Source organism: Oreochromis aureus, linkage group 9 (genome assembly GCF_013358895.1).
Source record: "Oreochromis aureus strain Israel breed Guangdong linkage group 9, ZZ_aureus, whole genome shotgun sequence".
Taxonomy (NCBI): Eukaryota; Metazoa; Chordata; class Actinopteri; order Cichliformes; family Cichlidae; genus Oreochromis; species Oreochromis aureus.
In genome coordinates, this window is record NC_052950.1 from 18848267 (window position 1) to 18865917 (window position 17651).

At 41.5% G+C, this 17651-nt stretch overlaps 2 protein-coding genes and 1 non-coding gene across 3 annotated transcripts; all 3 read right to left on the bottom strand.

Moving 5' to 3' along the window:
• Positions 1–394: 394 nt before the first annotated feature.
• LOC116314511 (glycine--tRNA ligase) lies at positions 395–7283 on the bottom strand. Its single transcript, XM_031732564.2, has 17 exons — positions 6889–7283; positions 6310–6411; positions 6065–6167; positions 5791–5932; positions 5632–5720; positions 4949–5025; positions 4721–4866; positions 4488–4637; positions 4251–4413; positions 3951–4115; positions 3734–3841; positions 2790–2935; positions 2619–2704; positions 2387–2496; positions 2206–2299; positions 1076–1266; positions 395–982 (listed from the first exon to the last, which is right to left on the bottom strand). The coding sequence occupies exons 1-17, from the start codon at positions 6931–6933 to the stop codon at positions 869–871; spliced, it is 2031 nt and encodes a 676-aa protein (XP_031588424.1). The 5' UTR covers positions 6934–7283; the 3' UTR covers positions 395–868.
• A 1456-nt stretch (positions 7284–8739) lies between these two features.
• Positions 8740–16299, bottom strand: LOC116314450 (glycine--tRNA ligase-like). The gene is made up of 17 exons (XM_031732469.2): positions 15994–16299; positions 15454–15555; positions 14623–14725; positions 14374–14515; positions 13938–14026; positions 12957–13033; positions 12707–12852; positions 12472–12621; positions 12215–12377; positions 11935–12099; positions 11745–11852; positions 11496–11641; positions 11320–11405; positions 11134–11243; positions 10752–10845; positions 10475–10665; positions 8740–9248 (listed from the first exon to the last, which is right to left on the bottom strand). The coding sequence occupies exons 1-17, from the start codon at positions 16243–16245 to the stop codon at positions 9123–9125; spliced, it is 2250 nt and encodes a 749-aa protein (XP_031588329.1). The 5' UTR covers positions 16246–16299; the 3' UTR covers positions 8740–9122.
• LOC116314542 lies at positions 14106–14242 on the bottom strand. The gene has a single exon (XR_004199025.1). It is a non-coding gene; the product is annotated as a small nucleolar RNA SNORA84 (small nucleolar RNA).
• Positions 16300–17651: the final 1352 nt, after the last annotated feature.

Consider the following 17651-nt stretch of genomic DNA (forward strand, 5'->3'; position numbering starts at 1 on the left):
ATATGTTGATATTTTCATATTTAATACTGAAAAGTCTGAAGTTAAATACAGCATGAAGCCCTCATTATATTTACGTAGTTACATGTACTTATGTCTGCATTGCATCACACTGCTTAACATAACATACTTTGAAGATTTGAGGAACTATTTTTACTGTCAAAAAAAAGAAGACCCAGATATTTTATCTTTAAAAAAATTTTCCATTCTACATGTTGCCAGGTCTGTTTTGGGATGGTCTAAGCCTCCTGCAAATTTGAGCAGCTTGAAGCTCCATGTCTCAGATTCTAACAACAGCTCACTGGGAGCTATAAAACCACACGCAGTGCCAACTAGTGACAATATCTCAAAATACAATACAGTTTGTCATTTAAGCTGCAAATGAAAGGAACTGTAGGACAAACATTTTGTTGTTTATTTGGCAGGGCCAATCAAAGGTGACAATGTAGAAAATTACAGATTATTAAACCGTTCTCCTCTTTCATAGGAACAGTTCAACATGTCAGTTGGTAATTTGCTTGAGCAACACTGTTGGAGATAGGCCTTTGGGGACTTTGTTAACCCTGCAGCATGTTTAGTGTGCTCTTCTCACTCTGTGTGGCACATCTGAGTCTGCAGAGGCTGCTGAATACCTCACCTCTGAAATTTACACCTGAGCAGATAAAATCCAAGAAGCTAATACATCATAAATGTGAAGGAAAATCACATTTCTCTACACACAAGACTATTAAATTCACAATTCCCAGTGTGTTCATAAAAATAGGAAATAATACTGTATTTGATTTTTTTTTTTTTTTTTCTTGGTTCCGCCTTCAGACTGGCGACCTGTCCAGAGTGTCCCACTTCGTGACATGAATGGGTGGATGGAGGGTTACTCCTTCTTGCTGGACTCCTGTCCTTCAAAGACGGGGTACTTGCTCTCCACATCGGCCCACTTCAAGGTGTCATTAGCCAGATCTTGTACAATGTCTGGCAACTCTGTGATCTGTGATATATATTAGTAAATTAGTATCCAAAAAACAAAAACAAACAAAAACAGATATGGCACTTTCAAAATCAAAATAGTTAACTGTTTTACCTCGGCCCTGATTTGCCTCATCGAGTCACGGTCTCTCAGAGTGGCCGTGTGAGGCGTCTTGTTCACTGTGTCGAAGTCGATGGTGATTCCAAACGCCACACCGATCTCATCTGACCGTGCGTAGCGCCTCCCGATGGACCCTGAAGAGTCGTCTACTTTGTAAGACACACCGTTTCTGGTCATAGCCTCAGCTACAAGGAGAAAGATGATGACAAAACCATTAAATTTGCTTAAGTATGAATCTACAGCTATTAGCTGGGTGTAACATGAAGACTATAAATAGGAAGAGATTATTGTTAAGTAATACTACATGTATACTCAATATTCCAAGACCTACCATGACTTATAACCCTGGCAAAGTCATTCAGTAATCTGAAAAGGAAAATGTAAAAGCAGATGCAGGTGTGTAATAACACAATTCCCAGCAAATTCAGCCCAAGGTCAGACCGTGCAACATGCAGAGGAATTGCAAATGACCCTGGAGCTATAGCTGAGACTCTACAAGCCTTAGCATGTTACATGTTAAACTTCATAACATTACAGACTAAACAAGTATGACTAGTTAGGAAGGGTTCCCAGGACAAACATATGCTGTGTTTGGTGTAAAACAAACACAGCATATTAGCGTGTGCACCTCAAATCAACTGTCAAGCACGGTGGTGGAGGGGTGATGATTTTGGCTTGTTTTTAGCTAACGGACCCGGACACCTTGCAGTCAATGAAAATCAAATGTGAGGACATCTGTCTGACAGCTAAAGCTCCAAACACAGCATCAAATCTATAACAGACTGGCTAAAAAGGTAAAGAGTAAAGAATAGAGTGTTGCAATGGACCAGTCGAAGTCCACACCTCAACCTGATTGTGGCAGGACATTCAGAGATCTGTGCATAAACAATGCATGAGAACCAAAGAGAAAACAAATAGTTAAACTAGTTAAGCACAGAGATACACCCCATGATTCATCATGGGGTGTATCCTCTATTGAATTTGGCCAGCCAAGCTAAGCTAACTATATCCTGGCTCTAGTGGCTCTAGTATTCAATAGTATTCACCAAATACTATTGAAAAGAGCATTTGAGTATTTAACTGTAACAGCCAACACTCTACTGAAATGTAAAGATTATACTCACCTAACTGGTGGATAAATGGCACAAAGTCCTGGTTCTGGCTCAAAGGCAGGATGGAGCATTTGTACGGAGCCACAATGGTTGGAAAGCTGAAATACTGGCCACAGAATAAAGCACCTTAAATCAAAACAAAACAAACATAACTGTTACTCAGATCTGTTTTCTTGTTGTGGAGTATTCTTACCGTCCTCTGTTCATCCCCCTCCCGGATGTGGAATGAGTGCTCGTAGATCGAGTACATGATTCTGCCGATTCCAAAAGAGGGTTCAATTACATTGGGAGTAATCTCCTCCACTGTGACAGGGAAAAACAGAGACATTTGAGGGTTTTTTGTTGTTATTGTTGTTGTTTTTGCCCCTCTCCACAATAACTCGCCTACTCTGGCATTAAAAAACAGGATTGATGTCACCTCTTACCATGCAGGGTTTTCTGGAACCTCTTCACACTGATCATGTCTTTGGTGAGTTTGAAGGTTTTGCCGTCTGTCTCGAAGCTGAACTCCCTACAGACAGAAACACAACATCAAGTCACAAAATGCTTCATAAATGAACTTTATCGTTGTCAAGAGCATGAACGTCATTAATTACCCTGTTTCACTGAGAAGCTTTTCCTGATCGCTGATGTAGCATTCATCACAGACAGCCAGGTACTCCAGAGCCAGCTTGGCATCCTTTTTGTAGGCCATTCCAATGGCACTTTTGTTGGGCTCAAACTGGATGACATTTACTGTTTTGTATGAACTAATTAAGGCATAAAATTGGACTAAAAACATAAAAATGGAGAAAGGATGGATAAAGCCACTGAGACATCAGCCACTGGTTGGTAAAGCCATGTTTTGAAGCCTTGACTTAAGCATTTTGGCCATCGCCATCTTGTGTTTTTAAAAGAAGACCCGGCTGAGAAACACTTCACATCCTATACATGGTTTATGTCTATTTTACTCTAAATAGGACTGTAATTTACAATATAAACACTACATCTCTATCAAACAGGTACTCAGGGCTTAAACAGGGCTTAAAACTGGCTACTGAGATCATGAACACATTAAAAGTGTAGTAGGGTTCTTTTCTCAAACTATATTCCCTTTTTTTGTAACCATGAGCCCCCTGCTGGCCAATACAAAGAATGCAGGTTGAAGACAGAGGCTTCATTTTTCAAACCTGTATCCACAGCCGGAGTGATTTTAGCATGAAATGTAACACTCCTCCTCACCCCCAAGCAGTCGCAGTAATGACTCCCCCTGATGGAGCTGGTTCTGCTGGAGGTTTCCTGCTGATAAAAGGGGAGTTTTTCCTTCCCACGGATACCAACTGTAGGGTCTTAAGCTTTTAATATAAAGCTGTTTGTGTGAATTGGTGCTCTTTAAATAAAAATGAATAGAAATGAAGGAAAATTGTTCAAAGGCAAAAACCTATATTGTAAATGAATAAAGTTGCATATTTAAAATATTTTATTAATAGGCTATAGGTCTGACCTGAAACATTTAGTGTAATAATAATCAGGTTGTTGGACTGGGACCACAGAAGGATATGGGTTCTTTTAGCGTCTTTTCTGCCACCAGAGGGACTTTGGTAGCTCTGGAGTGACACGAAAGGTCGTAACAGGAGCGATCCGCGCAACCCACAATTTCAATCCAGCCCTGAAGAAGAAAAAACACAAAGGTACAACAACAATTTAAAACAGGACGCTGTCTTTATAATGCTTTCAATGGTTTTATAAGTCTGTTAGTGGAAAGAAAGAATATTTACATAGGAGGTTTTGGACTCAGCATCCCAGCAGTCACATGCGTAATGAGCCATCTCGTTTTCCATGTGCTGACGGAAGCGCACTTTGTCTTTGGACAGTCCCACTTTGATCAGATACAGGTAGATTCTTCCAATGAAGTAGCCCAGCACAGAGTTGTTGATGACTCCCTGCAGCAGAGAGACAGTGAATATAAAGATGTGCGTCAAATACTGAATTAAATACCAAACATGCTTCTAATCATTCATCTTTCATCTATGCTATAGTTTTAGTGCTCTAAGGTACGTCAGTAAAACAATACCTACCTGCTCCACAGCGTCTCCCAGCCTCATCATCTGTGCTGACTGTCCACTTGTCTGAGCCTCGGAGGAGAACAGCATGATCTCCAGGTCGGCCACATTGGAGAATTTAGGGTGGACCTTCTCATTTGGGTCCACAAAGTGCTCAATCTCAGCCATGGTGAACTCCCTGCAAGCAGGAAATGCTGATATTTCACCCAACATCCCTTTTGGAAGGCAGAAATAATTCATTCTAAGCATTACCTAACACGAATGAGTCCAGAGCGAGGAGATATTTCATTCCTGAAGGAGTTTCCGATCTGAGCAGCAGCAAAGGGAAGCTTTCCCTGGTTGAACTCCAACAGACGTTTGAAGTTGAGGAACATCCCCTGAGCTGTTTCAGGTCGCAGGAAGCTGCAAAAATACCAACGTGCACAATTTCAACACAGCAAAATAATAAACCTTGAAAGGAATGTTGCAAGTGCAGATATAAGTACCCAGGCATGTTCCCTCCAGGACCGATGGACGTCTGAAACATGAGGTTGAAGGAGACGGGAGGTGTGAGGTCATTTCCTGTGGCAGGAGACTTGACGTTGTATTTCACAAACAGAGCGGCCAGCTCCTGCTGAGCGTAGTTATCCATCTGAAACAGAGGGACCACAAATGCATCACAGGATTATTTCTTCACCAACACACCGGTGCATGTGTGTTTGCGAGGCACACACCTGTGTGATGACATCCTCCATTTCATTCACCTGCCCCGCTGAGCACTTCTCCTCGCACATCAGTTTCTTTAAGTGAGCTGTGAAAAATAAAACGAAAAAGAAGATAGATGCAAGGATTAACACGCACGTTTTTAGATTATTGTGTCATTGATGTGTTTGTCTGTTTGGTTTTAGCCAATAATGAGATCTAAGAAAACCAGCCAGTCATTAAGTCCTTTATATAAAATGTACAATAAAAAAAATGTCATACAGAGAAACCTATAGACAACACGAAACTATCTTCATGTGCAAAATCCCTCAAAATATCCCTTTAACTAACAGCACAAGGTTAAAATAGGTATTATTACACACTCTGTTTAAATGTTAAATAATTATTCACATTTTCTTTCTTTTTTAAAAGGTCTTTTGACCTGCTTGACCGATGTCAGGTGGAAGAAAACACTTATCAGTTATCTGTGCAGCTCGAAATCAAAGATCCAAAATTCCTCAGAGGAGACACTAAACAGCAAGGCAGGTAAAAACCTGCTCAGATCTCGCTCTGCAGAGAAATAAATATCACCAAAATATGTCCAACATCAGCAAGATTATGATGCTATTCTGTATTTCTCATAGTTCCTTTAGATTTCTGTCATTTTCTGTCTGTGTCATGAAATCTGACACCTTGTCAGAAAGTTTAACGTCACCTTTCAGAAGATGATCTGCTCGGTAGCATTCGCCTGTCTTGGCATCTTTCACCATGTAGTCAGCAAATTTATCCACATGCCCAGAAGTCCTGAAACAAATGGGGAGCTGGTTATAGGTCAAATCTATTAGAAGTCAAACTTGAATTTGTGCTTACCTACTTGAGGACGGGCTCGGGGGTCAGCATGGTGCAGTCGATCTCCAGGATCTGCTCCTCCTGGATGAAGTGCTGCCTCCACACCTGCAGGATGTTGTTCTTCAGAGCACAGCCCACAGGCCCGAAGTCGTACAGGCCGCTCACACCTGAGGAACAAGTCGATTTTTTTTAAATAAAATAAATATTGATTAAAAAAATGAAGCATTTCCACAAGTGTTTTCTTGGTTTTTCCAGCTTCCTGTATCAGCTTCTGTTATGCTTTCTTTCTGCTATCTTACCTCCATATATGGCAAATGCCTGATCATAGAAGAACCTCCTCTTCAATGTATCTTCCATCTTCACTCGATCCACTGTGTCCTCTTTGGGCTGCAGCGCCAGTTCCTGTAATGGGAAATGATGGTGTGCAGCATTTCTTAATCAGAGTGGGGGTTATAAAACTTAGCAGAGAGGCACGCGAGGAAAAACATGTCAAACTGAAAGCAGAATCAGTGCAAAGGCCAATCAGGAGCTGTGAGACTCTCACCTTTGCTTCAAGAGTCTTTTTCCGTGATTTCAGCTCTGCAGCAGCTTTGCTCACCTCCTGCTCCGGAGCACCTTTCTCCCTTAACTCACGGACCAAGTCCCCCTGCAGAACAGAACTACACTTTACCTCCTCTCTACACTCGGACTCAACACCATCCTTTCATAAGGGAATTGTGTAAGCGTGTATGTGGAAAAAAGACTTACTTTAAATAAAACAAAAAAACAACATTTCTCCCAAGTTTTCTTACAATGTAGAAACCAGTGTCTGTGATTGGAATAAGGAAAGTAAGGAGTGCGTGCACTGAAAAAGTCATAACCTTAGTTTTTGATGCTGTTAAGGCTCTGAAGTGTGTTTTTTGCAGGCTAATTATGTGGTTTTTCAGTTTCAGTAACAAAGGCTAAGCAGTGCTCTGATACATGTGAAAATAAAAATGGCAGATACTTGAAATGATCATGATCTATTTAGCGAAACCAACTATGATTAAAAGGTAATAAGAATAGCGCTTGTTGAAGAGCTGCTGTTGTTTGTTTGAGAAAAGAAATCTGGAAAACGAGCATGATCTTCAGATGAAAAACCTACCTGTTCCCGCACAGCCTGCCTTAAAGGAGCCAGTAATTCTTCCATGCTGACACTCAACACGTTGTTGCTCTTGTTAAAGTCTCCACTTTGCTTCAAGCTTCCTTCAGTCTGAGACACAGAGAGGGAAATGTTTTTTTCTCTTTTATAGTCTGACTCTGGCAACGAGGTTGTTGTGTTGCATCATCCAGGAAGCTCAAATTAATTCTGCATTTCAGGTTGAAAACCAAAGCACACTGGTCCTGACTTTCTGTCAACAGTAGTGTTTAGTCATTAGCATTAACATCATAGTAATACATGCATGGTGTAAAACAATGGCCCCAGGGTAGAAATAACTTGATGCGTCCCTTTTGTTCCTCCATCCAAGTATGAGCTCTGACTACAATACTAAAAGATTATTTTTCATTATCTGAGACATGTTTAATAAAGAAATAAATAACAAGTGAAACTATTTGACTGTTGTACACAGTGAACTTGAAGCCAGTGTGCTTAACTATGCATGAATGTATTTGGGAAAATTTGTCCTAAATACGTATAACCGAACATCAGTGATGTCTGGAAGTCAGAAATCTCATCCTGCTCACTCTGTCTCTCTGAGACGTTTTATCCTTAACAATACAAGTAGCAAAGTAACATCTGGTGTGAACATCTGTCAGATGAAGTCTGACAGTCAGTGCACTGTGACGATCCCGTGTGTGAATGAGGGAGCAGCCGAAAGAAGCTTTGGTAGAAGGCACAGTCTCATGGTTCACTGAGGTGAAAAAGGCTCAGCTTACTGAAAAACAGATCGTCCAGTGTGTCCAAACTCTTTTTTGTAATAAAGAGACACAGTAATCTGACTAACCAGCTAAACAAATATCCATTTAGGATGTTTGTGCATTAGGCTTTCGGTTTTTCTGAGTAATCGCAGTAATAAAGGAAGAATCCACACTGTAAAGCCTTTGTAACTTCACCTGAACAGTGGTGCCTTATTGTGCATGTCGGACAGCAAAAACCTGTTTACCTTTACCCACCTTTGAGAATTTAATACGAAAAAATTAAAAATTAACTAGTAATGGAAGTAACAGTGAATCAGTGGCACCAGCTAGTGGTGAAAAATAATACTGTCACGCCTTTATTTTCCATCTATCTTCTTCCAATCCTCCAATTAAGCATAATGGGGGTGCAGGGAACACTGGAGCATATCCCAGCTGTCACAGGGCAGAAGGCAGGGTACGCCCAAACAATTTAGATTTGGTTAAAAATCAACTCTAAGCGCATCTTTGGAAGTAAACCAGAGTACTCATACAGAAAGATCCCAGGGAACCAGTGGACCTACTTACTGTTAGGCCTTCTAAATACAACATCACTGTGCAGGATGCTGCTTTGCTTTGCTTTAAATTCTCAGATATGATGTTGAGCTATGAGGCAAAAAAATAAAAATCTTCCACAAGAATCCCACTTTTAACAAAAACAATACAATCATGGTAGGACGCAGAATATCTGTCATACTCATGAAACATGAATCGATTTGCTGCTTTAAACACATTAACTTGGCATGTGTTTAAAACAATTTAACTGACTATTCTTCTGTTTTTAAATCACACTGGATTTACTTGTTTCATTCATGTTGGCTTTTAAAACTGATGCTTTGGACATTTTTAGTCCACATTTTTTCCACTGGAGGGGAAAAAAACCTAGCCAAAAAGAAGCAAACATTCAAAACATGGTTTAAATTTCCAAGCATGAAGATTTTAGTTTTGGAGGTCATCTTAAAAACTCCTGAATTACCGTAAGCTTAAGCAGACATTTTTAAGATTAAAAGCAATCACTGAGCAGCAGTGGCTCAAAAGCAAGAAGAAAATATCACAGCTGTTTGTCCGTGTCCTGTAAATGCCGACTCTTTTTATTGAAACTGTTAAATATCTCAATCAGATCTGCCTGAAACTGGAATGGTGGAAGCCTCCTTCCACTGAAAACACCCTGATTACATTTTCTCCCTTTTAACATCGTATTGGCATGGTCGTGCATGGATGAAATGCTGCTCGTCAATGAAACAACAGTCCTGTGCAAGCTTCACCACAACTGTTAAGATATGATAAATACATGACAATTTAGTGATTGCAGTGGTGTGGAACACAAGGAGGGTTCTGTGCGCCACTACAGCTCGTCACAATCCAGTCGCGGTAATCTTCGCGGCGGTGCATAAGCAACGAGTCTGTGGATTTATTATGAAGTGGCTGGCAGACGGGAGAACTCTACTCTTCGCTCGTGTCCTTCTTGCTGGTCTCCTGTCCTTCGAAGATGGGGTACTTGCTCTCCACTTCTGCCCAGGTCAATGTGCCGCTGGCCAAATCCCGAACGATCACGGGCAGCTCGCTGACCTGTGAGGAGAGAAAAAGAGGAGCGTTTTTACTTAATGGTGTTAAATGGTGTGTGTGGAACTCGAGGTGAAATGCACTTGGAGTAGCATTAAGTCACGTTGCTGGTAATTTTACAGTCGGAGTAACAGTCACAAAATGGATTAAAAGAAAGAATTATCAATCAAGTCTGAAGATATTTATGGCTCGTGTCTTGGCATCACTCTGCGCCCAACACAAGTGTAAACCAGAGAAAATGGACTTAAAGCCTAAAAAACAATTGATTTTGTTGTTGTTGTTGCACGACTAAAGAGCAGTTGCACAGTTGATGCATGGAGCTGTACTGATGAGTAACAGAGGAATCTCTGTTCCATGAAATGTGAGTGAAACAGACTGAAATACATCATCTGCTGCCACACTAGGAAGCTCAGTCTCATTGCAGCCATGCATGTCCTCACATCTTTCCACTCTGTTATTCTTCTGTCGAGGTGGAGGCACATTTTCAGTGTTTTTGTTTGCTTGTTTATCCCTTCGTGTGTTTCAACATGATAATCAAACAGCACCAAGCTGAATTTCATGAATTGTGGAGCAGAGGCGAAGGATGAAACTCATTGGGCCTTATATGAATTTCCCTTTGGTCGTCACTTAGAATCATTTAATCTGATTTTTTTTTTTTTTTAAGTAACAGACATAGAAGCTTATGGTAAATTTTAAAATACGTGGCTGAACAGAAAGGTTTAGGTGGGAGGTTTAACGCCATACTGTTAATGAAAAATCACGCTGCACAGCTGTCACAGACTCACACAGAGAGCTTTCTCTTTATCGGTCGCCATCTTGACTTGACTGAGATAGAAGGGAGTGGGAGGGGAGCTCGCCACGGCTTCCAACCAGCAACCACATGAAACTCATGAATCCTCTCCTAACAGTAACTAATGCTAACAAACCATTACTGCAGAACAGCTGCAGAATTAAAGCACTTTGAAACTGGATGGATCTTTTCGATACATCCTCAGACCACAAAATGTGCAATAAATGGAATACATTAAACACCTATTCTACTGTACAGTTTTGGAGACGATTTTTCATACTTACATGACACCAAACCACACAAAATGAATGAATGAGCTGAAAGGTTATGAAAATCACTACCACGGTTGCTCAGTTTTTTCTGTGATGTGACAAAAGCACAGCCCTAGAGTTTACCTGCGCAGCCCTAACGCATGTAAAAATGGAATGAAGTGAAGCAGTACCTCGGCTCTGATTTGCCTCATAGAGTCACGGTCTCTCAGAGTGGCTGTGTGAGGCGTTTTGTTCACACTGTCGAAGTCAATGGTGATTCCAAACGCCACTCCGATCTCATCCGTCCTGGCGTAGCGCCTCCCGATGGATCCTGAAGAGTCGTCCACCTTGTGAGATACGCCGTTTTTGGTCAGCGCCTCCGCTAAGGAGAAAAGAAGAAAGCAGTTGGAGAAAGTGCCATTTTTCTTCTTTGACTGAAGTAGGAGGTTTGATTTTGGAATCACTTACATAATTCCCTCACAAAAGGCATGAACTCTTGGTTTTGACTCAGAGGCAGGACGGAGCACTTGTAAGGAGCGACAGTAGCAGGGAAGCTAAAGTACTGCAGTAAAAATGAAGACGCATCATTACAGGAAACCAGCAAACATAAAACAACGCATGCAAAAATACTCAACTCTGTAAGGAGCTACAACAATATAACAAAAATCAGGCAAATTAAATTAAGTCCTACTCTTTAACTTGTTAGTAAAATACACATAAATCAATCACAAGGATTCGAGATTCCAGATCAAAATATAATCATAAAGAAATAAATGAAGAGGATGAGTGCAGCAGCACTGAACATGGTGTCATTTTGTAAGGGCAGAAACACTGATGTTGTCAGACTTACCGTTCTTTGTTCGTCGCCTTCTCTGACCTGGAATGTGTGCTCAAAGATGGTGTACATGATCCTACCGATGCCAAACGAGGGCTCGATCACGTTGGGAACAACTTCCTCGACTGTGGGTGACAGAGACATTACAAAACCGCTTGCTCCTGTATCATTTCCCTCACGTTTCTCTCGAGTGAAACTCACCATGCAGAGTCTTCTGGAATCGCTTCACGCTGACCATGTCCTTTGTGAGTTTGAACGCTTTGCCTTCTGTCTCGATAGTGAACTCTCTGAGGAGCACAAATGTGAAAAACTAACTCTTTCCCATAAATGTACTTGAGACAACCATCAGTATGGCTCTGATTAGCCACAGCACTCACCCACTGTCACTGAGCAGCTTTTCCTGGTCTGTAATGAAGCATTCGTCACACACAGAGAGGTACTCCATGACTATCTTTGCATCCTTCTTATAGGCCTTCCCGATGGCTCCTTTGTTGGGCTCGAACTGGACAACATTTACGGTTTTGTGTGGAGAAGTTAAGGAGAAACACCGATCACCAGCACCAAAAGGCTCTTTCGTGTTTTGAGACTTTCTCTGAAGTTGTGTTTCTACTTTGATTTAAGGATATGGGTTCTTTTAGAGGCTTTTCAGCAACCAGAGGGACCTTTGTGGCCCGCGCGTGGCACTGCAGATCATAACAGGACCGGTCGGCGCAGCCTACGATCTCGATCCAGCCCTGCGGGGGACAAACATTACTTTGAGCATCAGCGTACGAACAAGCTGATAAAGCTGTGAGGAAGCGCTGCAGTGGGACGTACGTAGGAGGTTTTGGCTTCAGCATCCCAGCAGTCACAGGCGTAGTGAGCCATCTCGTTGTCCATGTGCTGTCGGAAACGCAGCTTGTCTTTGGCAATACCAACTTTAGTAAGGTAGAGGTAGATCCTCCCGATGAAATATCCCAGGACGGAGTTGTTGATCACTCCCTAAGTGAGACAAGATACATTTCCAGATACATTTTTTGTTGCTTTTCATCAAACTCTCTATATAATGACTATTTTGGATCTGACATCATCATTGGTGTTCCAGTGTTATAGCTACCTGCTCTACAGCGTCTCCCAGCTTCATGATCTGTGCAGACTGGCCGCTGGTCTGAGCCTTGGAGGAGTATAACATGATGTCCAGGTCAGCTACGTTGGGGAATTTGGGGTGATCCTTTTCATTCGGGTCCACAAAGTGCTCAATCTCAGCCATGGTGAACTCTCTGCACAAAAATATATATTACACAGTCACATTCCCGTTTTCTCTCTCAGTTTACAAACAAAGTATTATTTGAGCCAGAGGACCCCCCCCCTCACCTAACACGAATGAGTCCAGAGCGAGGAGAGATTTCGTTCCTGAAGGAGTTTCCTATCTGAGCAGCAGCAAATGGCAGTTTTCCCTGGTTGAATTCCAAAAGACGCTTGAAGTTGAGGAATATTCCCTGAGCTGTTTCAGGCCTCAGATAGCTGCAAATGCAGGTTGATTAAAAATCAAAATCAATGACACAAACGTGAGGAAACGTTTCTACACAGTGCTGAGGAGTCATTTTACCCTGCCATATTCCCCCCTGGTCCAATGGACGTCTGAAACATCAGGTTGAAGGAGATGGGAGGTGTGAGCTCGTTTCCTGTGGTGGGGGACTTGACGCTGTATTTTACGAAGAGGTCAGACAGCTCTTGTTGGGTGTAGTTGTCCAGCTGGAAACCGGTAAGCCAAAAAAATCAAAGTCAGTGATTTACAGCCTCGTCAGAAACAACAGTTTTTCAACATGACTCCTCGTTTTGTCTCCGTTAACACAGACCTGGGTGATGACGCTCTCCATCTCAGCCTTCTTCTCTGCTGTGCACTTCTTATCAGACATCAGCTTCTGAAGGTGGGCTGCATAACACAGAAAAACCAGACAGTGGTGTTTTTTGTTATGTTTTTTGTGACTTCCCACCAACATCCCAGCCTGCCCCCAACACCTACAGCGAGTCCTACAACAGTGCTCAACGTAAATATAGTCATTATAAAAAGTATGTGTGAATGCATGTGTGCTCAGCTAGCACTGTGCATTAAAAGAAGCACAACAAGTGAAGTCTAATTCCACCTGGTAGGAGACCGGGGGGCTAAGGCACCCAACAACCCCTGAACTAATCGCACCCCACAGACCTGTCACCCAGAGGAGGCCTTATATGTCCTCCACATTGGTTGCACACACTATTTATATCAGCTCCTAATGTATAATCCGTTAAAAATGGCAGCCAATTCATTCATGTTTATTTACATTACACAGTGTCACAACTCTGGGATATGTACGCACGGCAGACAAAAAGCACAGCTGTGATGTTTTTGTAAGCTGCAATAACGATAACAAACAGTACGTGAAATACAAAAAACTGACGATATGTGAGAATGTGCTGCAAACTAAAAAGCTTCATGAAAACATGCTTGTTTTGTTTTTGTTCTTCATGTAATTTGAAGTACCTCTGTTAATAAATATTACATACTTTTGTTTTATCTGGGCAAATTATCCTTAATAAAGCCTTTGGGACACGTCCTCAGTCCATCACAAGCTCTTGGTACAGTTCCAGCCTCTCGGATTCTAGCAGCTGTATTACTTTGGAAGCCCTGCGTGATTTCTGCTGGTCCAGCCACTTCCATCCCCCCCTCAGGCATAACAGCGATACTCAGAATAGGTAACAAGCAGCAGTTGTCCCTCCCGTCTGCAGAGTCCCATTAATAATACAGATCCACCTTTAGTTTACACAGTGCTGGAAGATGAGAAGCAAACCATGCTCACCTTTGAGGAGGTGGTCAGCCCTGAAACATTCACCATTCTTGACATCTTTCACCATGTAGTCAGCAAATTTGTCCACATGTCCTGAAGTCCTGGTAGAAGAAGTAATGTTATAAGTGTATTAAAATGTGAAAGATTTGGAATGCATCCCAAAGAAACTTATACATTCAACAGTGTATCTGCAACCGGGCTATGGAAAGCTGCTATTAGTGGCAGCTTCCATGCATAAAATCGCAGAAATCAATATGCGCCCGTTAACAAAAACCCACAGTTCAGCACTTTGGAGCTGACTCTAGGAACCACTAGGCGCCTTTTTTTTTCTCCTTTTTTTTTTTTTAAAGCAGTTTCTGAATTACCCTTTATTAAATATAAATAAACAGCCTATAAAAGCCTAATATAAATGTTGAGACCACAACTCCAACAGGTTCAGTGCACCTACTTGAGGACGGACTCGGGGGTCAGCATGGTGCAGTCGATCTCCAGGATCTGCTCCTCCTGGATGAAGTGCTGCCTCCACGCCTGCAGGATGTTGTTCTTCAGGGCGCAGCCCACAGGGCCGAAGTCATACAGGCCGCTCACACCTGAGGAGCATTACTGTATGGTAACAGAACTCTTAAAGACACCATCATACGCTGGCTTACGCAGTAACCGAAAGCTTAATTTTCACTGCTGGCTATCCAGGTCTTACCTCCATAGATAGCGAAGGCCTGGTCATAAAAGAATCGCCTCTTGAGGGTATCCTCCATCTTGGTTCTGTCAACGATGTCATCTTTGGGTTGCAGTGCCAACTCCTGCAATTTTTATATAAAGTGCCAAGATTAAAAACACAACAACACCTGAGCATTAAAGTCTGTTATAGGCCTTAAAACACTGAGCCTTCCTGGCATGATTATTAGAGTTAACTAAAACTAGATGAAAATGCTCTCAGAGGGTTGTGTGTTATTATTGTCATATCTGTGCTGATTTTCTTCAATTTGGGCACTGACATACACCATCCACATATTACACTAATAAACATTAAACACTTCCAAACAATAACGACACTGAATCACAAATCCACTCTGGAAACAAACTGAAACTAAACTGAATTAAAAACAAAAAGTCAAAATAAAATAAAAAAACTAATTAGAAAATACAAAACAATAATAATAGCTTTGCTTCCAGGACCCTCTTACTTGCTTTCATTTACCAGTCACATCTGACTCGGGTATCATTTTGTGACATGTTAAGATCTTTTATAGCCCAATATCTGATCGTCTTATACAGGAGAGAGTGAAAAAGGTTTGAAAATACTCAAGTGATCTCAAAAACCCAGATTTGATCATTCTTTGTCATTTTGATATAGGTTTCACAGCATCCCAACCAGATGGACTGATGATACACTTCTCAGCTTTAATGAAAAGCATCATATTTTCAGAGTGGTGGTGTGGGGGTCTGTAAGCACGTGAAGAGCATATCATATATCTAAAGTTTAACTGCTCCAGAGTACAGTCAGCTCAAGTGGACTTGATTTACTTACCTTGGCCTCCAGAGTCCTCTTCCTCGCCTTTAGTTCTGCTACAGCTTTAGTAATATCCACATCTGGAGCTCCATCCTGTTTCATTTGGCGAACCAGGTCCCCCTAAACAGAGAGAGAGGTGGCTTCAGACACAGATAAACCAACAAAACCATACTACACGAGTATGGTCATGCTTACAAAAAATATGCTGAAGGATCAGTGTTGTGTAAGTTTTTGGGGGGGTTTTGTTTTGTTTTTTGTTTTGTTAGCAGTACAAATTTGACTTCCAATCATAACCACACCCTTTCCACAAGTGTCTGCAAAAGCAGCTGCAACAGCAGCAGCTCAATGAAACGTGGCAGAGAGCGCAGACATGACTGACAGTTAACGTTAGCAGCTAGCTAGAAAGCAACTGATTCATTGACAGCGAGCAGCCGGCTAGCCTTACTAGCGAGCAAGGCTAATGTGACAGAGTGGGAGGTACTAAAATATATCTAATCACACTGAGAACAAACACTCTTTATCTATAACGATAAAGATAAGGCGATAAGTCCCAATTACCTGTTCTTTCACTGCAAGCCTCAAAGGGGCGAGAATCTCCTCAATGTTGCCGTCCATGGTTTGTCCTTCCGCCAGCTGCAGCCACAGGCTTGTCTTCTTCTTCTTACACAAGCACACCGACGTTGAAAACGGCCGGTTTTTACGCGGGTAGCGAAGCGACTGCCGAACAAACCGGACCGTGGACACCGGGCAGGAGCGGAAAATCTCAGTGGTGGTCCTCAGCAGTGCTGATGCTGCGCCGCGAAGAAGCATGGACCGGAGTAATGCGAGAAAGAGAATGATGAAATCTCTGAGAGCAAGTAAACACTGCTTCCGCCGCCGGGGAGCACTTTCACTACGCCACACGTACGCTGTGTGCACTCTCGGCTGATTCGTCACACATGCTGAGGGGTTACAAAAAACAAAGAAACATTGTAAATACATTTTTAAAAAATTAATAAAATAAACTGGAATAAAAATTAGTTTAGACTGATTTTTTTTGTCAGCTAAGATAACAACTTAATTCTAAAGTATATATTCTGGATTACTGCTCTATCACCCAGTTATATCCGTTGCCCTTTTGATCTAGCTAGTTAATATGTGTGCACAAAATTCAATTCAATTCAATTCCGTTTTTCAGTTGCCTCGAGACACTTTATATTCCAAGGTAAAGACCATACAATATTACAGACAAACTCCAGCAATCAGACAAGCCCCCTACGAGAAAGCAAAAAAAGGAGAAAAACTGTCCACTGAAATCAGGAAATGTGAATTTATTTGTCTATGGGCCGGCATTCCTCAACAAATCTATTATCAGCTCATACAGATCTACAAGCATTTATTTCAGTTGTTGACAAAAATAATTAAATTTTCTGAGAGAAAAGAATAACTAAAACTGCTCTAAGCCGATTTCAGTCTGTTTATTGTGGGGTATGGGGCAGAACTAAATCATTACAGTAATTCAGAAATGGTAACCTTGTGTCTCTCTGTGGATACTGTGGAGTTGTGCCCATGAAGCCCTCTTTCTATCGTCCACTCTTCTCACAAGAAAAGAAGGAAAAACAAACTTATCAGACCTCAGATCTCTCTTTCTCCTTCTTCTTCTTCTTCTTCTTCTTCTTCTTCTTCTTCTTTTTGTGTGAATCCATATTTATATATGATATAATATAAAGATATTTTCAGATGTCTTTTGCACAACTGGCTTTTTTGCAAGGGTGAGGAGCAGATCACTCTTCCAATAAGACAAATGCCAGACACTTCATGTGTCCCTTAGGGCTGAAATCTCATCATCTCATCCTCATTAAAATGTGCCCTTACTCTGCAGAGGAATGACAAGATGTGACCTGCAGGGTTTCCATCGTTTAGCACTCACTCATCAATAAGAAAAGTTCATTTGATTGATACTGGATGACTTGTCAAGGTCTTTTCAATGCAGATCCTACTATTTTTTTTAAACCTGCATGCTTCATCTGCTTCATGCTTTACTGTAAACAGATAGGAGTGCAGGTTTTCATGCTGGGCCATGTGGCTATGTAAATTTAATTATTTACATGTTTTCCCCTCTGTGATATGCAAAATATTCAAAGTCTTTTTACAAATAAATATTCAAAGCCATTTAAAGCCGGTAGAATTGGTTCCTTGAATAACAATGGTTTTCAGTATGTAAAACTATTAAAACA